Here is a 26,862-nt window from a genome sequence, read left to right on the forward strand (position 1 = left end):
TATTTTTGAAATAATTTTAAAAACATTTTTTAAATATTTTTTCCTGCTTGGATAATACGGAAAAACTTGGATAATACGCAGCAAAACCAGTAACAAATGTTTGCAACAAAAAAATGTTCGTCTTTTATCTCTTATATTTCATACTTTATACATCTAATCGTATGTTACGTTTTCAAGTATATACATACGTAGAAATAAAAATCACAGCCTTTCAAGTTGTATCTGTTTTGCGTATTATCCGAGAATTCAGTTATTCGAGGCACGCTCGTCCCGCACCTCGGATAAATAATGTTCTACGGTATTTTTTTTATGTAAGTATATACCATAAAAAATACTTAATTAAATTAAAAAATTATTTTATCTTATGGAAATATTTATATTATTAAAGCAATACATGGTATTCAACATGTCAGTGGTACTGAAAAAAAGACAATGGATATGAGGAGAACATAATTGTGATAAAATAATATAGTAAAAATTTATTTCTCTCAGTAGATAAAATATATATGTATAAATTCTCAACATCAATACATGTTTTAAATAACATCGAATGTCTTATCACATATTACCGGAAACACCCTGCTACCATCTGATTTTAAATACATCACGTATGAAAATAGAAAATTCTACATAGAAGTTTGAAATATATAAATACTGGAATTCAACATAAAAATTGAATATTGTTGTTTAGACACTTTCTGTATCATACAAATATTGAATGTCTCATTTTGAGAATTAAATCTTTTGTTTTTCCCATAAGAGAGAGCATATATGTACACAGAGAGCATGTATGTGTATGATAATGCTCTTATTTTATATTGAATTAGGTAATATCGTTAATACGATAATTATATTAATATTTGATCGCAAAATTATATTATTTCAAGGAGCCCCAATAACCAAATTACAAGATTGTTGTTTATGTATTCTAATACAAATTTTGTCTTGTAATTTCATAAATGCAAGAATCACGACATAATCATATCATATAAACTTTATGCATCATAAAACTTACAGAATATCAAATATTGTAAGAAATTTTATATTAAATGCATGTTGTATGTACATATATATATATATATATATATATATATATATATATATACACATACTCATATACATATTCATGTATAATTTGTACTTTATTTCGATAGTATTTAGAAGATAATCCTTTAGATAATACTTTGCAAGAGAAAGATGGCAGGGTTCAATAAAATGAGGCTTTATGTATGTATGTATGTGTGTGTATGTGTGTTATTCATTCGTAGAATTATTGTCTATGATAGTATCAATGTCAAGCTACTATTGCCGGTGGTACCCATCCTCCGAAACATCGTTCCAATTCTTCCGCAATAGCGAAAGTCAAATGATCTTGATAAAGTCCTGCTACAACCTATATGATTAAAAATTACTTAAAATATAAAACATTCATTCCTTTAACATTTTACGATCTGCCGATGGCATATGGTGCCATCGTGGTGTTAAAATAATAAACTTTACTAAAAATAAAACAAAATTCTTTAATTATGTTTAAAAATATTTAAACTTAAGTTAAATTTAATAAATGTTTTAAGTATATTAACGTTCACGGTAAAAAAAATGTGAGGCTTATTTCATATCATAATCGTGGTTTGTTTCAATCAGATAGTGCAATAGATTGTATTTCGTTTAATGCATGATGTGCATAATGTACTATTTATTTATTTTTGTTTGCAATAATGTAATATATATGCGAACGACAAAGTGTTAATAAAAATATAATATTTACAGTGCAAATAAGACACTTCTTAAAAATATTAAATAGTAATGCTCACCTGTATTCCAATAGGAAGTCCTTGTTTATTTAAACCTAATGGACAAGCTGTAGCTGGTAGGCCTAATACATTAATGATTGCAGTATAAGAAAAGTTGAACGGTTTACACAACGGTTCATGATGCATTGGAGCTGCAGTTGGGTGTGTTGGATACAAAAACACACCATCTTCTCCTAAAATATCCTAAAAGTATATGAAAAGTATGGTGTATATAGTGAAGTAAATGGTGCATATATATGTTTTTACATACAAAAAATAGTACATTGACAGCATAACATTCAAACCATATTTTAATGTCAAAATCCTACAACATAAAGACACAATGCAATAATACCTTAAATTGCTGATAAAGTTCTTTACTTTGTTGCATAAGTCGCATATGTTCCTCACTCCCGTGTTTTAAGCCGAATTTTTCGAATATGGCAGTGAAAAGAGCGACAAAGGTGTGGTTGCTCATAAATAACATCCACTTAATGCATTCTAACCAGATATTAAGTTGACCTTTCCTATTAGTTAACTCATATGAAAAGTCTTTGTCGTCCTTGCATGTCATGTTCGCCAACCAGAGGGCTATGCTCTTTTTTAACATCTTTATGTTTAATTTCGTGGCTTTAATTTTGTGCGCTTTTTCAAAATAATTCACCACTCTTTTCATAGCGGCTTTTATTTCTGGATCCACTGGCGAAACTAGATACTGACCACCATCGTCTTCCATATAATAAATCTAAAGTCGCATAGAAATATTGTTTCTTGATTATTATTTTACAAATTATTAACTCTGATATTTCGCTTGCAAAAGCATGCGTACACAAAGTAAGATTAATTTCAAGAAAAAAATAATTAAATATTTTTATTTCAATACTAAGCCAACTTGCCTTTATTTGCGAAATATCCACTTTCTGATTTAACTTCAATAAGTCGACATTTTTATCTGCGATAATTTTAAAAATTAACGATAAATCTTGCGCGTATCTGCACATTGGTCCAATACCGAGTAATTGATCTTGATCGTGACTATGCGCACTAGGGTATTGGCCATCATTCGAAACAATTCCTATAATAAAAATGTGATAACAAGTGTTTCACAACATATTAAGATGTGCGTTATCCAAGTCTTCAGTCTTCTTCACCTTTAGTTGGCTTATGGCCAAAAATCCCATTGAAGAATGCCGGCATGCGAATAGAGCCACCAATATCCGAGCCAATTCCAAATGGTGCTCCAGCTGCTGCTTGTATGCAACCTTCACCACCCGAAGAACCGCCTACAATATGTCTGAAAGTAAATAACGATGAAATTAGAAATTTCTGTAGAATTCAATGTTAATTGTTATAATTTCTATCATGCATATCAATTCAAATTATAATATTAAAGATATCCGACTATATATTAGCACGTATATTTTTATATTATATATACAATGATTTAATGTATATGTATATTAATATACATGATGCGTGCGTTCCATAAATGATGCGACTAATTTTTCCCTGACACGACGATACACCGCAGCGCGTTTTAACCAACTAGGCTAGGTGGAGAGGAATGTTAGCTTCAAAACGCGCCTGGTTTCGGTCGCCTCTGAGCAGCCGGAGAGTCAGGACGTGCGTTCTCGTAAACCCCGTTTGAGATTAATGTAACACGGTGCGGTGGATCGTACTGTGGAGCAACGTTACGCTATCAAATTTTGCGTTAAACTTGGGATGTTCGATACCGAAACGTTGCCATTAATTCAGCAGGCCTTTAGGAGTGATTGCTTGTCCACATTACAAGTTTTTCGATGGCACAAGTCATTCAAGGAGAGCCGAGAGGAGGTCGCCGACAAACCCCCCCATTGGACGTCTATCAACCTCCCGAATCGACGAAAATGTGTTGCGTATGCGTGATTGTATGAACTCTGATCGACGGTTGAGCTTTCAATTGATAGCAGAAACTCTATGCATGACAAAAACAACCGTTTATCGTATTGTAACCGAAGATTTGAACATAAAAAAGGTGTGCGCCAAACTGGTCCCAAAAGTGTTGACCGACCAACAAAAGGACATGCGAGTGTTCCGATGCCAAGAACTCTTGAAAATGTGTAAAAATAATCCTAATTTTTTAAACTCAATTACTACCGGTGATGAGTCATGGATTTTTGAGTACGACTCGGAAACAAAAAGGCAGAGTTCAGAGTGGCTCATTCCAGCGTCGCCCCGCCTTAAGAAGGCACGCATGAGCAAGTCCAGGATCAAAACCATGCTCATTGTCTTTTTTGACGTCAGAGGTATTGTTCACCACAAATTCGTATCTACAGGGACCACTATGAACGCAGCTTCCTACTTGGAAATGCTTAAAAGACTGAAAAAGAATATCACACGCTGTCGAAGCGACATCAAGAATACGTAGAAATTCAACACGATAACGCGCTAAGCCATAGCGTCTTCGTTGTCAACGATTTCTTGGCTAGGACCTACACCTCATTGGTTTCCTAGCCTCTCTACAGTCCTGACCTGGCTCCCGTAAACTTTTTTTTTGTTTCCTCGCTTAAAACAAGGTCTGAAAAGAAAGCATAGAATTGAAAATATCCAGGCTCATGTTACATCGGTTCTAAAGGATATCCCGGAGAAGGCTTTCCAGGATGTCTTCCAGACCTGGAAACATCGCCCCCAAAAGTGTATCAACGCAGGAAGGTTCTATTTCGAAGATTTTTAACTAATTGTACGAATATGTTCAATAAATGATTTTTTATGAATTTGGTCGCATTACTTATGGAACGCACCATGTATATTAAATTAAATTCAATAATAATTACCATTATTATATAATATTTACCATTATTATAAATATCATTCTTTATAATTTAGTTGCTCATTATAAAGAAAAATTGATAGTTCTTTTAAACATATCCTCTTTAGATAATGTTTCGATAATAATGTTTTTAATGAATATTGTAATGTAACTGATTATATTGTATTATGGTGATAATGACGTACCTTGTATTATAGGGATTCTTGGTAATACCGAATAGACAATTACTACTTTCCCACCACATTGCCAGTTCTGAAACATTTGTCAATGCCAGAGGTATGGCTCCAGCTGACCTTATTAATTTTATCACTTCTGCATCTTTATCAATGATAGTGTTCTTACGCACAACTAGACCAGCCGTTTGCTGCATGTTTTCGATCGCGATACAGTCCTGCAATTTAATAACATAAATGGTATCTTTGAATTATCATCACATAATTATGTTAATAGATAACAAAGAATGTGAAAACCTAATCGTTTGATATATTACCTCTAATGGAATTACGGTATGAATAAAATAAGAGTCAAAAGTCACCTTGGTAGTAAAAGGTATGCCAAATAATGGTTTCTCCTTGGCCAGAAACTCGACGGACGGAGCGTTCTGAGATTTTAACAGTTCGTCGCATTTTCTTGCTTCTTTGAGAGCTTCATCAAAGCGTTCCGCGACTACACAGTTAAGTATCGGTTGAATCTCTTTTATTCTTTCTATATACGAAGATACCACGTCTTCCGAAGTTAACTGTGAACAGTAAGCAGTTATGTTAGTAATTTAGCCGACATAGGCGGAAGTATGTCGTCTAAGTAGTTAATAAGGCTTTTCCTGGTCATTTTATTAATATATTTTTACAGCGACGCAGATCCAATTTTTTTATACTTCAGAAAAATAAACACGATTAAAAAAAAAAATATATATCTTTTATGCGAAAAATACATCTTTTTTGTCATAATCTTTTTTTATTAAAAATGAGGATATCTATTACGCTTAAAATAAGCATTGAAATATCATTGATCATATGATTAATATTTATAAATAAAATTTTATTTTGTTATCAGATAATTCGAAACGACTAAATACAGAAGATCGGCGAGTAGATAACTAGGAGAAGTTTATCAAAAGTAAGCTGTCGAAATTTATCAAATAATGAATTAATTAAGCAGAAAATTTCAGCGTACAAAAACTTACTTGTCTATTTCGAATTTTTAACGCTAAAGTGGTCGCGCTATGTAAGAGAGTTAAATCTTTGATGGGTGGTTGAGATTCTGCCGGTCCTCTGACAAAGGCAACCAACAGTGATATTCCTCTCACAATTAGTTCCAATAGGCGATGACACACGCCTAGAATCTGTCGAGTTTGCATCTTGTCTCCTGTCTGCTTTTCAATTGACATTCACCTGTAAAAGAAAAAGAATTGCAAATTTGCAATTCTAATTATTTTAACGCGGGTTTAATTGTCCATTATATACATAATATATTCGTAAGAATACCTTATTCAATGATAAAAATATACAAACGGAAACATGTTTTCTTGAGTCATATATCCCGATTAATCGGAATGTTCTATTTTAAAGTGCAATTTAACTATTAAAAATTATTGCGTCCACAAATTCCTACGTAAAGCTCTTTCTTACGTCGAGAAAATAACGTTTTCTGCACAAACAGTTTTGTTAAAAGATCTAAAAATTTAGCTAGACACAGATTTGAAAATAATTTTTGTTAAATCATCAAAATAATTAGAGATGTAGAATCCTTTTAGTTACTAGAGTTTCCAAATTTTTTGCAACATTATTCATCGTGCTTGAGCGTTCTTATAATTATTTTGATAGCCTAACAAAATTATTTTCAGATTTGTATCAAGCTAAATATTTAGATGGTTCAGCGAAATAACTCTTTTGTGTATTAGTATACAAGTTATGTTTCAAACAGTGTTTGACATGAGTTCAATCTAATAAAACTCACCGATTAGATCACTTTAAAAAGCGATTTAAAAAAACCTCATACAAAAACCTCCAATAAAATCATTTTTTACTTAATTTAATTTATGTCTGTTTCAATATTAATTATTGTTAAAAGCTACGTTTTTTTATTTTTTTCAGCTTTACAAAAAATTGATTATATGTAACAAACGTTTTTCATACATGATGGAACCATTTTTTTGTCAAAAAATAAATTAAATTAAAAATAATCAGGTCCAAAGTCTGGTCGATTTGACATGGAATATTCCTTATATATATAAGGGATATTCCATGTTAAATCAACCAGCCTTTGAATCCAATTATTTTTTATTTAATTTATTTTTAATTTAATTTATTAATTAATATAATAAATGTATATTTTTTATATATATATAAAATGTACGTCTATTATATTAATTAATAAATTAAATTGTAATTAATTCATGATAAAATTATTAATTAAATGGTAAATTTTAAATCATTAATGGATTATAAAAAATAAAAACGCGTAAAATCCGAAAAACCTGATAAAACCCAAAATTTTAAACTACACTAATTTTTTTTTTTACCCCCGGGCTTTTATCAAAGTCTGGTGTCAAAAGTTATCTAATGGAAGCAATAAAATATTGCACGGAAACAAATTGGTTTTATTTGATTAAAAATGTAATAATGCACGAATCACTTCAAAACCGAGCGAAAAATAGACTATTTCCATACCATCGATTTTATTATTACGTATGACATATTCATATCATTATATATGACAATTACACGTTTCAGAAATTTATTGTGACATGGTGTACACTGATCGAAAGCAAATGATTCATCATTCTTGAATAACGTTGCCGTGAAGACTATCTCGCAATATCGTACGCAAGTGTATCGCGTATAATTTATTATTATTCTCGCAAACTTATTAGCTTTTCTTTTAACTTTTTTCTTATTAACTTTTCTTTTTAAATCTTTTCTTTTCTTATTAACTCTTTTTCTTATTAACTTTTCTTTTAACATAAATATCGTACTTTAATGTAAATTGTTTATCATGTTTTTCAATATATTTAAACGAAACAACGAACACTTTTCGGCGATTTTTTCAACTATTGTATCAAACTTAATTTAAAAAAAAAAAAGAAACGTTAACTCATAAATAAAATAATTTGCAATAGGGACTAAATGAAGAATAATCCTTTGCTGTCTCATATTACAAATACGAAAAAGAAACAGGGAAATAAGACTCAAAAAAATAACTTTAAGGAAAGATATAATATTATGGCCTTGTCATAAAAAAATCACGAGATAATATTATACTTTTTCTTGTCATTTTTAAATCATATATTTACTATGTTTCCAAAAAAATAAAAAAAAAATGATATCGAAATTTATGTTTCGCAAATTAATTATTTACGTTTACTTATTATTTAATATTTACAAATTTCCAGAGAAGCAAGAGAGTAGAATTTCATTGAACATTAGCCTCTAGATATAATATCGCAAAAGACGAATACAAAACACTTCAAAATCGTACGGTTTGTCATGTTCAATTGTGTACTTCACGTGCTCGACAACTGGTGACTTAGCCGACACGTTGGTGATAAATAATGGGTAAGTGACAAAACGCGAGAATATTGCTGCACGGAAAATTACGTCAATATTCCTAAGCAGACCAATTCGAGGGCATGAATTCTAGAATGATAGGTACGCGCTTACGCACTTAATCCGGTGGACAACCGTTAATGATGTAATCGTGAAATTACATTTCAAGGCTGGCGGAACAATGGGCTTGAATTTAAGCAGCTTTGCAAATAACAGAATTAAAATGCAGGACGACCGTACGCTTTTGTACGACGTTAAAACGTTGATAAACTTCGTCTGCTGTACAGCTAGCATTCAGTTACGACGTTATTTACCGGAAAGTAAAAGTTTCGGAGCGTCGAGTCTCGAAAGTGCAAATTCATCTAGTTCAAACAGCAATTTAATTAGCAGCTTAAGCCGGAAGTTCAAAATTTAATGTAAATGGTGCACGTCCATTATTCTGCCTGCAGTGTTACAAATGCAAAAGTTCGATTCAAACTTTTAATTAATTCCTGTTAGAAGATCTACATTAATTTTCTGTAAACCGTTTATGTTTAACATTATTTTTACAGGCAATTAATTTATGTTAGACATACAAATAAATATATACAACAAATAGATAAGATAGATACAAATAAACATATACATATACAATTAAAAATTTCTAAGTTTAATATACTTGGTAACGAATTGGATCAATATCTCATAGAAAAAGAAGACGTGAAACGAGTTTACGAGACGTGAATACGTTACGCCTGGTTTATTGTCATATTTTGAATGTCGTCAGAGCGTGCAACACGAACCGCTTCTCGGGTTAAACAAGGCTATTTCATGCAATCACTCAAGATACACATAGGTTATAAAGCCGCTACAGGAGTACAGATAATGCAATTGAAACAGAGCAAACGAGCGGAATTTAATAGTACCTTATTCGCTGTACGTCAAATCAATATTCCGTTTATTGACGAATGTCTTAACGCGAATCTTAACGCGATTTACGTTAACCTACGGCATTTCGGTGTACTTAAGGAGTCAAAGAAAACACACGTTTATCTGTCGTATTATTGTTATTATTATTATTATTATGTTATTGATTGTTCGTAACACAACACAAACTGATTGTTAAGGTCACAAGTTTCGCGATAAAAGATACAACTTAAAAAAAAGTACAAAACTGGAAAAATGTTAGCTCGTCTAGATAAATAATAAAAAAAAAGACACATTAACGTACAATAAAGAGTATTACAATTAAAAATTTGCCTGGAGAGAGTCGTTTGAACGATGCGCTCCACTCAATCAGAACATGAATTATTAATATCTGCGATGTCACGATGTAAAAATACATCAGGCTCTTGCACAATTGAAATAAACAGGAGCGAATGGAAACATGGGTAAAAAGTTTTTAATGTTCGCGTCGTTTGAAATCTTCACAAATGTTTATCTTTAAAACGAGATAAATATATTAAAGAGAGGAGACCCTAACGACACAAGATATCGTATGAATATTCTGGAATATTCTAGATATCGTACGAACAATCGTACAATATCGTGATATCGTGCGTATATTTGTAAAATATCACAATATTTGTTCGATATCATGTGCTGTTAGGAGAAAGAGCGAAGATTCAAAATGCAAACAACACAAACAGTCTATCGAGATAATTTAAAGAGATGCTGTCATATATCTAAAAAAAAAATATATATATATAAACGAGTCTTTTAATTCATCGACTTCAATCGCATCGTGCGCAAATGTAACTTTGTTCTGTAAAAGTCGCAATACAATTAATCAGTCGATGAATTAAAGAACTCAGTTTATAAAACACAGAAAATGTGCGTATCTCGTACTTGTTCATTTGTTACATAAATGTCTGGAAAAGGTTTTTTTACTATGTTATCTGAAATCTTATTTAAAATCAGATGCTTAATTCAGAAAAGTGCTTTATTATTTTGCCTATTATATTTAAGATGTTTTGATACAATTTCTAACATTTACTGCTTCCCGTTCTAATTATATTATTATTTTGCGCACGATCGCTCGGTATTTATTTGTTAAAACCGATATAAATTTTTTGCAAAAAAATAACTTGTAATACTTGATGCGAATACATATTACATTTGTTTGTTTGAATAAAAAAATATTATACCGCGTTTTTTGTTTCGTTTAACATTCAACAATAGTATTGCACCCCTGTGTCATAGCTAACATTATTTACGACCGAGACAAAAATCGAGAATCATTCATTGAAGCTAAATTAATTCTATTAAGCGGTCAATGAGGATACCTCAAGGCTTGGGCGAATCGTCCAACTAATAACTCATCCTTACGACCAATTATACCATAAGGGAAGAGAAACGGTGAACCGACTATTACGTGGGATTAATTAACCAAGTTAAATAAAAAAAAAAAGTGAAGGTTGAGTGTCGCATGAGAGCACGGAGAGCATCAACGGTGTGACGTGCGCAGCAGCGCATCGAATGCAATCAGTGACACGCGGATGTGTTCAAGGTTTATTAACATTTAACGAGAACTTTTTCTTTCACTTTCTGACCGACTTCCACGTGCGAAGCACATCTATTGCGGATTTAAAAGTGTGTCTATTAATGCTTGAAGAAATTTTTCAATATTTCTTCGGCGCAGAGAGATGCAATGCTCTTCGAAATACGAAAAAAAAAAAAATTAATAAAACGTAATTTTAGGGAAGAGCGTTTCAAAGGTGTTGACATTGCTCGGCGCCACAACCTCATGTCTCTTGCGCGGTTACATCATCATCTTTTTCTTTTTTCTATATTTCAAATTAAGGTAAACGGTGCTGTCAGATGGAGAAATGGATCAAAAATTTTAAACAAATTTCTTTAGTTACTCTTCATCCATTTCTCGCCATCTATCTAGACCGTGAGAGAACTATACGTTCAATCACTTATTCTTTTAGTTTAAACACATTTGATTATTTTGTATTTCCCAAACTGTGCAGAAAACAATATATTTATATATATTATTTAAAAAAATATATATTTTATACGTTCAAATATATATATATATTTTATACGTTCAAATATATATATATATATATATATATTAAAAAATGTATTGATATAAAAAAATATGTATTTACATTTTCTAATATATATTTTAATATATATTTATATATAAATATTAATGTTTTCAGATGCATTTTCTCCTTTAATCAGAGGAATTCGACCGGAAGAATCTGTCTGGCTCCGAGCCATACGTCGGCGGTTGACATTCACCTAATTTAGCGTCCTCGTTACTGAACGATCTCGCGATTCCTCTCGAGAAAGAGAGAGAGAGAAAATTGCACTTCTGACGGAAGTATACGTTTACCTGTACATCCGCTGCTAAATTATCTCAATCTTCGAAACACGGTCTCTTTATCTCTCGCAACGACGATTACAACGGCATGGTTATTCGGAGCCGTTCTCATGCGACACTCGCTAATCGTTTCTCCCTCGTACCGGAGAAACAAACGAGGGACGACATATGCAGCTCCCGCCCCGTAACTCTCGATCCTTAGGAGACTATCTCGCGATGCGATCCCGTCGAATTTTATCCGTCGCCCGGTACGAGTCGCATGCGGAACGCGTTTACACAAATGGAAAGTGCCGGCGTGCCGCGTCAGCCAGCGTCGACCAAGAAAAGAGAAAGACGATCCGGTATCCCTCCCCCTTCGCCTTGCTTCTTCGCTAAATTCCACAGGGCGGATCGCACGCAGTGGGAGTACTCACCGGGATGAGCGAGCGATTTAAACCGGGACTACCGGGAGTCATTGACGATGCCACGGGATTCTGCTTCTGCCCTTCTTGTTTCTCTCTCTCTCTCTCTCTCTTTCCTTTTCTTCGCGTCGGTCTTTTTTTCACTTGCCGTGTCGTCTCAACTCGTATCACGGCCACCGATTTTCCCAAGCACCTAGCGTCGACTGCCGTCGCGACAATCGCGGCTCTGCTTTTCTCGCACGAGAACGACACGCCGACCGATACCGACACGAACACAATCCACCTACCACCTACCTGCACCTAGCGCCGTTCCACGCCGTTCACTGTGCATCGCGCACCGCGACTCACTTCGCTCCAGTCGCGTTCAGCTCCCGCCCGAGCTGCTCCGATCATTCACGAGTACAGCAAACGGTAGGGAGGGGGGGAGGGGGGGGAGCGCGGGATGAGTGAGTTGCTGGAGCGCGGCTGGTAATATTCAGGAGCGGATTTGAAATGGAACCTGCCGCACCCTATACGTTGTGTACAGGGTGTCCTTCAAATCCCGCGATTTCAATAAACTTTAATAACAGATTTTGAATTCAAAAAGCTTAAATTTTGAAATTACGTTATACAATATTTCTCGTATAACGAACGATGCTTCACTCCATCAGACTAATAAACGTAAATTTATCGAAAATTTGTTACAGCACATGATATTAAAATCAACATTGTGAAATTAAAAGAAATTATTTGTACATCTCATTTTTGCGCATGTCAATAAATGAAAAAATTGATATATTGTTTTTCATATAAGGCATTTAATTTATTTTTCATATTTTTTAAAAAGTTTCGATCGGGCATAAAAAATGTTTTTAAGTTCCTTAACAGCACAAGATATCGTATGTATATTCTAGAGTATTTATAATTGTATAAATATTCATACATTATCATAATATCGTGCATATATTCGTATGATACCGTATGCTGTTAGGATTTCACAATGCTATTTTTATCTTTATGATAAATGTTGGACTCTGTATTTCACCAAAGATAAATAATAGTGTTATGAACACAAGCTATTTTTGCTATTAATTATTCGGAATTTTTTACAGACGTTCTTTTCGTCTTCATATCAAATTCAATAAATTCAACGACAAAAAAATTTATGAGAAAAAACTAAGAAGAAATCAAATGAATCAATACGTACGTCATCAACCAAGTTAGAGTTGGGTTCTAATATACATACGATAGCATACGGCCTTGCCGCGATAACGTTCCACGGGCATGAAGTTGGCCGCGAGGCGGAGCAGTTAGACGAAACATCCGAAACCTAACCTCTGAAACGTGGCCGTGATCATAGACTTGATCCTGAGCGATTTTTGAGACCATTTAACCTCTGCGACGAAACCGCGTGTGTACGAGTGATAAATTATTGTGACGTTTAGCGCATGATTCTTTTCTCGCGCGTTAATTGTCCTGAACCTCTCTTGGCAACTGACGCGTATGTGGATTTGATAGGTTGCTGGACAAATAACCTAAACCAAGATAATTAATTCGTATGTTTCACGTGCATTATGTCGCAAACAAAAGTTGAAATATAAATATAATTCTGGTGAGTTTTGCTCACACTACACTCAAAAAAAATTTGTTGAAAAACTAAAATATTTAGTTCAATGCGTTCAACTAATGCCGTTGCTATAATTATTTAGTTGCACAAAAAAATATCCATTCATATCAACCATTTTATTAATCAAGAATTAACTAAACGAATTCAATATTTGATTGAACGTGTCGGATTAAATATTTTAGTTTTTCGACAAATTCTTTTTCAGTGTTATAGTCGTGCAAAAATGACACTTGCTACAACTTTGAAAATAAAAACTGATACAAGAAACGCTAGAGAAATATTAAATTCATTGAGAACACTGTTATATAAAAATAGATCTTTTTGAGACCTGCATAAACAAAGTGTTTTCTAATGGATTTTTAGTCACTCTAAACGAATCTGGTGGCTAATGGTGGCTATCATGCCGTAATTTAAAAAAGAATTGCATCAAAGACAATTTTTAGGATTTTTAAGACATTGTAGCACCGGCTACAATGAAAAAATTTTTTCCAAATTCCATTAATTCCATGCAAAAATATCAACTTTTAACTTTAACATGCATTTTGTCCCATTTCAATGTGATTCTTCATTTTCGAGATACAGCTAAAATAATAAGAGAAACTGATCGGTATTAATATTATGTCTAGCATTATTTTCTTGCTAAGATTCCAAATAATCATTTTAGAAGTACTATTCACTGATAAACACATCTGTTAGTTAAATTTGACTATCACATCGCAAGTAACCAATTCACTAGTAATGAGTGATGTATAAGCGAAAAAGAAGTACTACAACTGATAATGACTCTTATACAATCATCATGTGATGTGATAATTTAATTATGAGTTTGCGTTTAGCAGCAAAACATATTATGGAAATCATTATTTGCACTCTTTCTAAAAAGTTGATACTGTCATAAGACATTAACAAAATTTGGGAAAAAAATTGATTCCGGTATTACAATATCCTGAAAAATACAAAAATCCCTTTTTACTTTGCTATTTTTCCCAAAATTATCATGTGATAGCCAACTTTGGCTGCAGAATTTGTTCACAACAGCCAAAAATCTATTGGAAAACACTTTGTTTCCTCAGGTCTCAAAAAAGTGTTAAACTGTGAAATTATAAGACATAGTTGAATGGAGTTGTATATTTATATATTTATATATTTAATATTATATATATTTGATTATATTTAATGTTTTATATACATTTTATTATATATAATATTTAATATTACAATAAAAGACACCAAAGTGTAGTACTCTTAAATTGTCAATTTAATATTTAATATATTTTAAATATAAAATTGTACGACGTATACATTTACAGATAAAACCATAAAGACAAGAATGACTATAATTGGATTTCTAACAATTATAAGTAAAATTTATCAGTAATAATTTTGTACTATACTCTTACTGATAAAAGGATAAGATTATACAATCTTACACGTGCGTCTTTATTTCAAAGATAACATTATCTTTTTTTTACTTTTTGTCTTGTAACGCAAAAAATCAAAGTTTTGTGTATTACTTATTGTTAATATATAATAAATATATAAATTTTTGAAACGCGTTATATAATATATCTGTTTATTGGTACATACACTAAAAAAATATTTTCTGCTTCTGTATGCACTTGTCTTTTATTACCATGCAATGTGTCAAGTGCAAATTACTTCGTTTCACGAATATTCGCACGTGTCAAGGAAACTCATAATCAAACCTGTCGTAGTACATGTAAAACAACACTTGCTTGACTGCTTGCTCAGAAAAACAATACAAGTTTCCAGAGCATGTTCAGGAGATGCAAGGCTTATGAGACTGTTATTGAGAAGTCCATAAATAATAACGACAGACAAGCATAATCGATAGTATCGTCGGAATGAATCTAATTATATTTTGTTTTTATTTTAAATTGTAGTTATTTCTTTTTAAATATATGATATAAATATAAACGTTTAAATAAATAAGACATGCGGGATACCTCGATTAATATTATAATTGAGACCTCCAAGTAGTCCAAGCAGGAGAAAAGATTGCGCCGTTAAGCTCGCTCTTCACTGACACAACAGAATGCTGAATGTCGCGGCGCAACTACTTGGCTGCTAATCACTTGACAAAAAAATGTTTAACTCACTACGCAATTACAACGCAAATACGACTTACGCAATTTGATTATTACTCATATATCAGAAAAAGTGCTTGTCTTTTACATGTCATCAATGAAATCATGATTTGTAGTTTTTGTGTGATAAAACTCTAAGCATATACAGTTAATTTAGTCTTCTAATCCTTAAATATATAATTTACTCGATATACTTTTGCTGCACAAAAAATAAATATTGAAATATTTATTTTTATTTAATTTTAAAAAATTCTATCTTCACATACTTATTTATCTCTTGTACAAACAGTTGCGTAATCTTAAGGATCAAATAAATTATTAAAAGACGAATACTTTCATTTTTTCTACTGTCAATAAATATATAGTTCTTTTATTTCATGACCAAAATAGTTTTTACCTTTTTATAAGTTTAGAATAATATAAACAAAACAAAATGAAAGTAAAACAAGATTCAAAAGGGAACGTATATCTTTTAATGAGAAAATATTTGTACACATAGTTATACGTTACGAGTTAAGAGTTAATCCTAAAACTACCGTTCAAATTTACATTTTCTAATTTAATCGTTAAATGCTAGCATTCACAGCTAATCTCAATTTTTTGTTTACCTTAGTTTTAACATTTATTTTTCTTTCTAACAGAAAAAAACACAAATGTTTTTTAAGTTTTAAAAAAATTAGTCTAAAATAATTTAATAGAAATTTCTATATGAAGAACATATTTTATTTTGGACAGGACAATTTTAACAATACAAAAAATGTTGAGATATATTGGATTTAACATTAATAATTGTTTAATTAGTATATGTTTATTTTTTCAGATTTTAACATAGAGAAAACTAAAGTTAGGTATCTTTATAATTTTATAAGTATATGGATACTAGATTTCTTCGAACTATTTATCAGCTAATAAATGTAGCGATATGCATATCCATGAATATTATTGAGTTTACGTACATTTATTACATTTGCCGACGAACAATCAAAAAAGAGAAAGTGTATGGAGAAAGTAATTGGTAGTGAATGCTAGTCATGCCCTAATGCATTTTGCTTTCTAAATTTGTGAATCACGCAATGCAAATGGATGATGATAATTTCTCGTGTGTGATATAACACACAAATTTTTTTTTAACGCTAATCTTGACAAGTTTTTAATTTTGAAAAATATAGTATACATGCAAAGAAAAACAACTTTGTAATAAAAGAATTAAAAATTAAGATAGTGATAATATAAGCTGTCTAATTTATTAGTATTCAGTATTCAGTTGTTTTTTGAAAAAAATTATTAGATTACTTCCCATGCTTTTTTTATTTGCACTTGATAGCTTGTATTATTTTGCATTTCAATATTTGGATCTAAAGGAAATTATTATAAAATTTTCGTTTATCTTGATCTCTGAAATATAAATTTTCCAAATAAATTTTCTGATATTTTTTAACCACACGACATTAATTGTAACATAATCCATATAGTAATTATATAATTTTAATTAGAATTTTGCGCATAAAGAAAATGATTACGAAATAATATTTCAAAAGAACTTAACGATTATTTTTACTCATTTTTATCTGATTTTTTTAAAGTAATTTATAACTGTATCTAATTGTGTGTGACAGAGTTCAATGAGATAACCATGAAGTCTTTCGTTTCGGGATTTATCTGACGAAGTCATAACATCATTACATTTTGAAACTTTCCAAATTTGGAAAGAAACCAATGGAATCAACGAAGAAAAACGATTCTTCGGAAGCCCAATCGAGAGATGAGAATAAAAAAGTTAAAAATCGTGACACTGATGATATACAGGACAAAATGAAGAAAGTGGACGTGAAAACGTCTTCACCAACGAGCCTATTGGTCAGGAATACCTTAATGTTACCTACTGGCGTTATTAGATCCAATCAAAGTGAGCAAGTGAAAGCAAAAACCAAACCATCGTCGGGATCTGCTACCGGTAAGAACGTATGATTCTTTTAAATATTCTTTCAATCGAAGTAGAAGCAATAATATTAAATGTCTAGTACTTTTTATTTTTGACATTTCGTAAATTAAAGAAAATTGTATGAGAAACAGCATATAAAAAGTAAAAGAGAATTACGTATAAAAATATTTTAAACCGTGATTTTTTCTCATAATTTTCGCTTGATGTATAAAATTCTTCATATATCAAAATATGAAATTTCCAAAATATCTAAAATTTTATGTATCATACCCAGAATAATTCTGGGAATTGATATAGAGACTACTCCGTTTCTGTTCATTTTTATTCACGATTAATATCACCTCATCTGAGATAGTTCTATTATTTTAATCAAATAACACACTTCGTTTAATCAATTAAGTAATCAATTAAGTAAGTCTTGCGTGTTACTGGTTTCTCTACTGTTGATCTTGATACGCGGAGAAGCGCGCTCCGACTGGCGAGAGATCCTGCGTGTTGAGCTGAGCGTCGTCCATCGCTACTATATTGATCTACCTGTCTCAGGGTTATATTCGGCCGCGTGTTTCAGCGCAGTACCCTCCGGTCCTTCACCACGAGATCACCGGAATCTAGTCTCTCGTTTCTCGTTGATGAGATCCGCGAATTTGCATCGCGTTTCCGTCCCAGTCCGTTTTGAAAAACGATCGCAGTGACCATTGCTTCTTGATAATGTAGATGACCTCGTTCTTTTTCGGATATATCTCATATTAGGAAAACGATTCGAGTATACTGTTACCTCATTGGACCTTGAATAATTAAGAGTTTTCCTCGTGTCTTTATTATTAGTACAGCGAATCGATGGTGACCTGAGCCAAGCAACCTATCCATAATCGGACTATTTAACTTAAAAAAGATAAAAAAGGATCAATTTATGCTTGCTCCTTTATTAAAATTCTGGTCAAACCAATGTGATTTAACATAAATTAAATTTCGCATAAGATATTTACTTATTACCTAAAGATTATTACTTATTTCATTGAGAGGAATCCCTGACGAAAATTTGGGCTCATTTTTCAAGTCATTATCAGAGTTTTAAAGAATCTCTTTAATTTTAATTTCTTTAGTTTTTTTGAAACGTTATATTGTGCTTATGAAAAATTAAATTTAAAAGTAATATTTTGATAATAGATTTGACTTAAAATTTATCTTGCAAACAAACAACTGTTTAAACGTGCAATGCTATTGTGCTTTAATTATAATTTGATTAATGAAAAATTAAAATCTTTTTCAAAAGATACATAACTAAAAGAAATTGATGAATGTAGAATATTTTTTAAATATTAAATCGAAAGAGAGGAAGGGGGAGTAAAGTAAAAAAAAAACTGTTTAAATATGTAGTAAAAAACGGAACTACGTTGCGATGAATTAATTAAATTAAAACGAAAAAGCATATATAAGATATTAGGTATCATACAGGTGTTAGATTATCGGCATATCGGATATTGGATTAAAAATTTTCAGGCGGTGGCGCACGATATCTGCGTATCTGTGAAATCTGTTTAAAGTTAAATTTGCACGGTCATTTTCCGTCTCATGAGTTAGCTGGCTGTTTATAACAGCATGTACTTGAGTTAATTTTAATTAGCTTTAACGATGGCAGCCGTCAATGTATAAATTTCATTATGTACATATATTAATATATATATTTTCTGCATTATGACATTTTTCCCTCCGTATGATATCTACATATCACGTTATTGATATCACCTGTGACATTATTACGTCTTTAACAATCGATACTTATAATACGTTTTGTTCGTTGTTTCTTTGAGAAACGCTTTTCCGCTTGTTTACTTCACCTACTTTACTTCCTCGCCTTGTTTATATCTCCATGTTAAACGGGTTAAGAAAATTCAGTTTTTCCATTTTATCAAGGCAAACTCCATACTGTGAGCAAATTACCATACTGTGAAAACTTTTATCGGTTTCGCGTTTTGCACGAAGCGACTGCGAAAATGATCGTGTCTCCGCGGTTTCTATTGTCCCGATGAAAAAATGCCACGATGCTGCGGCGCTTCTTTGGTTTCCGCCGCGGATGGCAACGGATCTCCGCAGAGCCTCGGTCTGCAGATCCAGGACGGTTAGTAATTAGTGTAATTAATTGCCAATTAATCTATTTTCCCGACTGCGTTTATATGCACTCGCATGTGCTCGCATACGTAGCAACCTTATGTTCTCAACCACCAATTTGTACAATAATGCGTAAATCGAATGATGATGTCGATAGAAGCAATCGTTAAAAATGCTTTCGATTAATTTCGTTGTGAAAACGTAAAAAGATTTAATAATAACATTCATTAAATAAAAAAAAAATATTAATTAAGAATTTGAGATACAATTAAAATAGTGAAAAGTTGAATTATAATTGTAGATAATTAAGTACAATTTAAATAATAAAATTAAATAATATGAAAATGAAATAAGTTAATAATTAAATAATTTTGGAATACGGGTTTAATATTGGAATACGGGTTTAATATGGTTTAATATTGCGGATCGCTAAGTATTTAATACAATTCAGAAAAAGGTACAATAAAATAATAGCGACAAATCTCTATTTTAATTTTCTTTTTTATAGGAAACCCACGGAATAAGACGGCCTTAGCACCGGGGCATAGTTTGATGGATTGGATCCGTCTGGGTAATTCGGGAATCGATTTAACCGGAGTCGGTGGTGTACCACAGGTCGTAACGTTAGCCGAGCTTGCTAATCATAACAAGCAAACTGACGCTTGGATCGCAATCCGAGGTTTGTTTATTTCTGTACTTTATACCCGCTAAAAGAAGACTCTGTTTGCCATCGACAAACTTGTGAAACATTTAATGAATTGGTAGTATGTCGCTCATTTGTTATAACATTATTTATATAAAACTTAATTATAATAGTCGTTGTTCATAGTCATAAATAATTTTTAATCTTTAATTGGAAAAAAATAAATTTACAAATAAATTTGTAATTAACTACGCTTTCAATTAAAGATTACAAATTATTCATGACTATGAATACCGGCCTTAAAGAACATAAAATAATCAAAGATAATTGCTGTTGTGATATATCGCTATGGATTACCATAAATAATTGAATTTTGACAAATAATTATCCCAAATATAAAAGCGATTAAAATACATAAAGAATTCAAAATTTTTATTATATTGTTTTTTGTGATACAAAACATTCTATCTTTCTATGAAAACATATCTCTATTGAAACGTTTTAAAACAATACATCATATTTATTTTTACAGTTAATATGATATTTGTCAGTAACTATTGTTATATTTTAAACCAGATCTGATAAATTATTGATTGAAATAAATTTAGTTTATTTTCGAATACAATTTATTAAATGAACAAAAACAAAATTATTTATACTATTAATACTAAAAGTAAATAAAATTTATTTCTAGTTAACTGCATACATAATTGTACAACGTAATTAATGGAAAATGATTTGGTATCATAATACAGATTTTTTTTTTTAAATGGACTTGTTCGGCTTTTGTAGGAAACCCTTCAGTTAAAAATTTTTTCTTGCCAAATTTAGAATTAGTGAAAACCACAAATATGGTAAATATTTTAAGAGAAGATTTACAGACAGTATATTAATTATCAATCCATCCTAATCATTATACATACACATATTTGATAAATGTACATCTATCGCGTTAGTGGATAAGATTTTCAACAGTACAAAAAATAGTAGCTATGAAATAAATTAGCACGAGCAACTTACTATAAAATCTATAGATAACACACATATAAATATTTTTGTATCACATACAGATACGCGTTAAACTTGATGAAATTAGTAGAAGATTAAAAACTTAATTAAAATTATTTTTCAATTTCTTTTATTATTTTCCCTATACACAGTGTCCAGTAATAATCAAATTATTTTTGGTGGGCAAGTATATAAACTGATTAAATTGAATAAAAATTGTTTCTTGTCATTTTACCAATTTCTTAACAAAATTAATGAGAAATTTATTAATAAAGATCTGCGAATTCGTGAGTCCGCGCAATTCAATCACAAGACACCGCCCAACATTTAGAATTGCTAGGTGCGTGGTAAAGCGTTGGCAGAAGAATTCTGTAAATAACAATGTACCATTCGTGCAGAGCTTTATTGATGTTTATAGAACGCTTCTTTCAATACCTTGCCGCACGCTTAACAATTGTGAATCGAACCGTCTCCTATCGTCAGATTATATCGTCCTATCGTCCGATTCATGAATTCCTATTAATTTCTTATTATTAAAAAATTCGTTAAAAGAATTTTTTTCAGTTATAATTTACTCTATTTGCTCATATATATATATATAAAATTAATATATAGAAAAATTCGTTAAAAGAATTTTTTTCAGTTATAATTTACTCTATTTGCTCATATATATATATATAAAATTAATATATAGATAAACCTCTCTTTTTCTCTCTTACGATCTCTTGATGATGATATACAGGGTTGAGTAGTTAAAAAGTTAAAAGTTAAATAATAAAGTTAAAAAGTTAATCATTTGCAACTAGATTTAGTTCATTTTTAAAGATTTCATTTTTAACTTTAGTTATTTTTGAACAATCAGTTACAGCTACCAGTAAGTGAAGAAGATAATGCAAACTGCACAGTGCATATCCGCATTACTTATTTATTTCATGAAAAGCCATTGTAAAACCTTTAAAAATATACGTGAAATCGTACACATAATTGTAAATATCGCTGCACAATTATCAATAACGTATATATACAAATATAAATCTTTTATTATACTGAAAGCACCGAGTGATGTGAAGAGAATGTTCCTTTGTTTGAAAATATTGATTTCCACGTGGAATTGTGCACAATGCAGATATTTCATAAAATACAATGGACAAATTTCATATTGATTAGCTTAATTTTTAGTTTTTACATTTGATTTTATTTGCAGGGATAGTATTCAACGTTACGCGTTATATGGATTTCCATCCAGGTGGGGTCGACGAATTGATGAGAGGCGTTGGGAAAGACGCCACGAAGTTATTCGAAAACGTAAGAATCTCTACTTGTCCACCTTACGTTTGACATCATTATATCGTCTCGCTAAGTAGTAATTATTTTTATGTATCCGTAGATTATTAATTCCAGGTACATGCTTGGGTGAATTATCAGAGCATTCTGCAAAAATGCGTCGTAGGCAGATTATGTCGCGGGGCTTCCTCAGCGTCGAGTACTTCCTCGGTGATGGAAAAATCAGTAACGGATGCGAACAACTGTTTACCCGTGACATTAGGTCGAAGCAATCGTTCCACTAGTAAGTATCCATTGTAACAGTTTCACCGTATTGTTTTCTAGGTCATCTATATTTAGAGAAGCATTGCAAGACTAATAAATCGTAGATAGTATTAGCTCGTTACAAAAGTTCATGTATAAGTTCGTATTGTTTGCAAACAACACGAGATGCTTTTCTGCTGTAAATTGATGAATGTTAAAATTGAATGGTAAAATTCTATTGTATTATTTTCAGAAGTACGATATTTACGAAGTATTTTTTATTTTTTGTTTTGTTAAATATCAAAATGTTTCTGCAATGACTATTGAATTTATTATTGTCACATTTGTTAAATTAATAATTTACTTTAAGTAATAATGAGATTGTTGGATACAGATAGTTGTAATTAATAACAGAAATATCGAAATTCAATCGTGCATGAAATAGATGTAGGGCAATCGCTAAAGCAACAAATTTTTGATTGTTTCAGCACAAAAGACAGTTGACGAAAATTTATCGGATTCACCTAATGTGAACATAGATTGGCGGCAAACATCCAATTCTGTCACATTCTTTTATCAAGGTGTGCGCGACTATCCAGGAATATATTACCAATTAGAAAGGTTGAGTGACTCGAAAGTCGTCTTCAGGCTAACTTTTGAAAAGTACATTATCATCTACGAGCTCGAATTAATTGCAGATGTAGAATGGCCGCCAATGTGTAAAAGAGATTTCGATTCAATGCAGGTGAGTTATTAAATCAATTTATAAATGATTACATATTTCTCGGTATTTGTTTCATAAACTCAAGAAATGTATCTTATATGTTGCAGGTAGACTTTACGTTTACAAAAAAGTTCAAAGATATTTGGAAATCTCAGGGAAATCATACATTGTCGCGGGAATCAATCACAAACAAACGCACCTACAAAGAGTACGAAGTACTTAGTAATACACCCCTTTGCAAACTAGTTAATTTGTTAGTTTTACGTGCGAAAGATTTTTTAGAACTAATTCCCATCGGTAGACACATAGAAGTCAAAATGAATGTAATGGGTAAGTAATAGCATAGATATCTGTTGTCAAAAATATTGCCTTTTATCGATAAAATATTTAACTTTCTGTTTATAAAATGTAAATAAACTTATGCTATGTCAGTAAATAAAAATATAAAATTACTGTGCTGACCCTCTAAAATTTATTTATTATCATTAATACTAATTTTCGGGAATCCGTACTTTATTACAATTGGAAATATAAAATTTATATGTCTATAACACATTCGTATTATCGTATTGTATGTAAACATTCCTAAAAATTGTATTTCCACGCACGTGTACTCGTTGAAATATGCTGATATAATATTTTTTCGCAGGAATGGAAATATCAAGGTCATATACGCCTGTCCCACCGTGCCTTCATCCTGAAGATATGGCGCCAAATTATAAGCCTGATTGCATTTGCTTGATGATAAAGCGATATCCAAATGGCGCACTTAGTCCGTCCATCACCAAATTACAACCTGGCCAAACCCTTATAACGAGCAATGGTTTAGGTGCCTTTGTAAGCGAATCTTTTGATCGGTATCCTGTTATTCACATGCTGGCAGGTGGAACGGGTTTAACCGCGATGTTAGGAATAATTCAGCGGGCTTTGGCGAGGCGCAGTGTGTAAGTATATTAGCACATTTCGTTTGAAAACTCACTCTCTCTCTCTCTCTCTCTCTCTATTTGTAATGTTTATTCTTGGAAATGTAAAATAAAGTAACAATAAACCATGATGTTAAGTATTAACTATAGCATAAGTTAGTTTGACTAATTGACTTTTAATAAATTAATTATTTCTATCATTAATTGATTTACAATATTTTTCAGAAAATTAATCAATCTTTTAAATTTCAATAAAGATGAAGACAATATGTTTTATGTGGCGCAGCTTGACAAAGTATCTACAGAGAAGAAGTGAGTACACGTGCGTGGAAATATAGTATATAATACATAATTTTCATTTTATTATGATTATTTACATTTAAAATAATATATACTTATTATATAAATATATGCAATATATATGCATGAAAAGAGGGATAAAATTTTAACAAATGATTTATGATATCGACATATGATACATAATACATATCATATGACAAAAATTGTATCCATCGTGAAACTCTATGAGATATCGTATATTATTATGTTAGATATTGTATATTGTTACTCCAAACAAAAAAAGTGATTTTATCGATTTAAAAGCAGATTATTAATATCGTATTTGTTCATTAGGTTCAAAGTTACACATATCCTTTCGCAAGCAGGAGATAAATGGGAGGGAAGACGCGGTACTGTATCTGATGAATTATTAAATGATTTGATCGGCAAATGTTCACCAGAAGGATGCATATTTACGTGTGGACCAAAAGGATTTATTCTATCTGCGAAAAAGTACGTGACATTTTTTATTTATTAAACATATATTATTTTTATAATTTAATGAAAGTGATTTAATTGTTATAAAAATATAAAAATTGTAAAAATATAAAAATTCAATTGTCACTTTGTTCACTTTGCTGTCTCTTATTTACATGTCATCTTGTTTTAGGTGTATTCAGACACTTGGTTGGAAATCTCAACAAATATACGATTTCGACGACTAATTGTCTGCGCTGAAAGTATACGTGCCATATATATATATATATGTATGTTTTCTTTCCTTTCCGAGAGTCTTTCTAGAGAGCCTAATATAAGATATGAAACTCGTACCTGTCGAACCACAGTTTAGTTAAACATTAGTACAGATGTTTCGTGACAGCTGTGTGAACTGTCATTAACGTCTATCGTCAAGGCGTATTTTTCTGGAAATATGAAAATTTTGAAGCACTTTTACTCCCATCTCCGCCCATAATGATACATTCTTAGCTGCGATAAATTGTAATACTATCCTTAAAGTAGATATTTACTTGTAATTTTGCAACCAGATAATATGACAACTAGAAAATAGAGGCGAACTTGTTACGCTATTTAAATAGAAAAACAACGTATGCCTCATATACATGTATGTATATGCCTCATAACATATAGAAAGATCTGTTCTATATGATTCTACTGAAAACATTCTATTGAAAACATTGATATTTATTATAGAGAAAATGTTCATTAAAAAAAATGTCTTTTCATACAGTCTATCAACCATGTAACGGTAAAGTTGTTAGATTTAATTGCAATTTTATATAGTTCATTAATCATTGAGTCATATGATCACATTGGATAGTACGTATATCTTTTCTGCGAGAAAGAATTTTCAGCGCGCATAGTAAATAATGCACAAGTAAATAAGTGGACAAAAACATGTAATAAAAGTGAGTAATCTTGTATAGACGTTTTTTTTTCATTATGATTATAAGACATATACTTATTTTATAGGATTAGTGATATTTTTAATATTGGTAATTTATTTGTTGATTTAACACATGTTGTTAACGTCTTATTTTTATGTAAATAAATTAAGATTAGGTAATTGTTCTTTGAAAAAAGATAACGTAAAATGCTGTGCATTTATACACATAAATATGTATCCAATATTAAATAAAAATAAATGCATAAAATGACTGAAACCCGTTGAAGTTGTATTGTGTTTTTATATTGAAATATGACAACAAATCATTTTTTACGCCATATCGTTATATTAGTTAACAAAAAAGTTTATTTGTGAAAGGATGATTCTTTTGCAAAAATTAATTATACTTGTAAACTGATATTTTTAAATTAAAGAATAATTTTACGTTTTCCAAATTTAATTTGCGCTTTGTATATGTTTGATATTTATAGTTTATAACCGTACAACGTATTTACAATTGTACAATTTCACGTGGATTTTCACAAATTTTACGATGGCTTTTCATGAAATAAATAGACATTTTGTTTCAAAAAAGTTTTATTATGTATTTTATTTTATACGATGATATTTGACAGTATTGAACTAGTTAAATACACAAAATTTTATGATCCTATTAGAATTATATGAAATAAATTGAAAGATTTTATTATTTTAAAATAAGGGAATG

General features: G+C 31.0%; 2 protein-coding genes across 9 annotated transcripts; one reads left to right on the top strand and one right to left on the bottom strand.

The window, feature by feature from the left end:
* Window positions 1-1,121: 1,121 nt before the first annotated feature.
* Window positions 1,122-15,647, bottom strand: LOC105202071 (fatty-acid amide hydrolase 2-B). 5 transcript variants are annotated; one of them, XM_011170448.3, is made up of 9 exons: window positions 15,435-15,647; window positions 5,786-5,993; window positions 5,138-5,341; window positions 4,788-4,993; window positions 2,945-3,087; window positions 2,690-2,868; window positions 2,149-2,538; window positions 1,815-1,997; window positions 1,122-1,393 (listed from the first exon to the last, which is right to left on the bottom strand). In XM_011170448.3, exons 2-9 carry the CDS (start codon window positions 5,987-5,989, stop codon window positions 1,295-1,297), a joined length of 1,608 nt encoding a protein of 535 aa, XP_011168750.1. In that variant the 5' UTR covers window positions 5,990-5,993; window positions 15,435-15,647; the 3' UTR covers window positions 1,122-1,294. The 5 variants fall into 5 exon arrangements, with proteins under 5 accessions (XP_011168750.1, XP_011168751.1, XP_011168754.1 ...); XM_011170449.3 differs by lacking the exon at window positions 15,435-15,647 and adding an exon at window positions 13,087-13,222; XM_011170452.3 differs by lacking the exon at window positions 15,435-15,647 and adding an exon at window positions 12,156-12,179.
* On the top strand, window positions 13,162-26,407 carry LOC105208117 (cytochrome b5 reductase 4). 4 transcript variants are annotated; one of them, XM_026132452.2, is made up of 11 exons: window positions 13,162-13,452; window positions 17,192-17,529; window positions 20,135-20,305; window positions 22,482-22,582; window positions 22,679-22,844; window positions 23,293-23,549; window positions 23,636-23,858; window positions 24,178-24,472; window positions 24,677-24,763; window positions 25,085-25,243; window positions 25,401-26,407. In XM_026132452.2, exons 2-11 carry the CDS (start codon window positions 17,292-17,294, stop codon window positions 25,453-25,455), a joined length of 1,752 nt encoding a protein of 583 aa, XP_025988237.1. In that variant the 5' UTR covers window positions 13,162-13,452; window positions 17,192-17,291; the 3' UTR covers window positions 25,456-26,407. The 4 variants fall into 4 exon arrangements, with proteins under 4 accessions (XP_025988237.1, XP_039308262.1, XP_025988239.1 ...); XM_039452328.1 differs by lacking the exon at window positions 13,162-13,452 and adding an exon at window positions 19,432-19,636 and having other exon boundaries at window positions 17,397-17,529; window positions 25,401-26,406; XM_026132454.2 differs by lacking the exons at window positions 13,162-13,452; window positions 17,192-17,529 and adding exons at window positions 17,750-18,280; window positions 19,432-19,636 and having other exon boundaries at window positions 25,401-26,406.
* The last annotated feature ends 455 nt before the right edge of the window (window positions 26,408-26,862 follow it).

Source organism: Solenopsis invicta, chromosome 1 (genome assembly GCF_016802725.1).
Source record: "Solenopsis invicta isolate M01_SB chromosome 1, UNIL_Sinv_3.0, whole genome shotgun sequence".
NCBI classification, from domain to species: Eukaryota; Metazoa; Arthropoda; class Insecta; order Hymenoptera; family Formicidae; genus Solenopsis; species Solenopsis invicta.

What these genes read in the sequence shown, in the direction of transcription:
- LOC105208117 (XM_026132452.2), top strand. Translation starts at nt 17,292, where the DNA reads ATGGAATCAACGAAGAAAAACGATTCTTCGGAAGCCCAATCGAGAGAT. An exon ending in CGCTTGGATCGCAATCCGAG is followed by an intron (nt 20,306 to 22,481) that starts GTTTGTTTATTT and finishes TTTTATTTGCAG; the next exon opens with GGATAGTATTCAACGTTACG. An exon ending in GAGATTTCGATTCAATGCAG is followed by an intron (nt 23,550 to 23,635) that starts GTGAGTTATTAA and finishes TATATGTTGCAG; the next exon opens with GTAGACTTTACGTTTACAAA.
- LOC105202071 (XM_011170448.3), bottom strand. Translation starts at nt 5,989, where the DNA reads ATGTCAATTGAAAAGCAGACAGGAGACAAGATGCAAACTCGACAGATT. An exon ending in TGGCCATAAGCCAACTAAAG is followed by an intron (nt 2,869 to 2,944) that starts GTGAAGAAGACT and finishes TTTTTATTATAG; the next exon opens with GAATTGTTTCGAATGATGGC. An exon ending in GACTTCCTATTGGAATACAG is followed by an intron (nt 1,394 to 1,814) that starts GTGAGCATTACT and finishes TTAATCATATAG; the next exon opens with GTTGTAGCAGGACTTTATCA.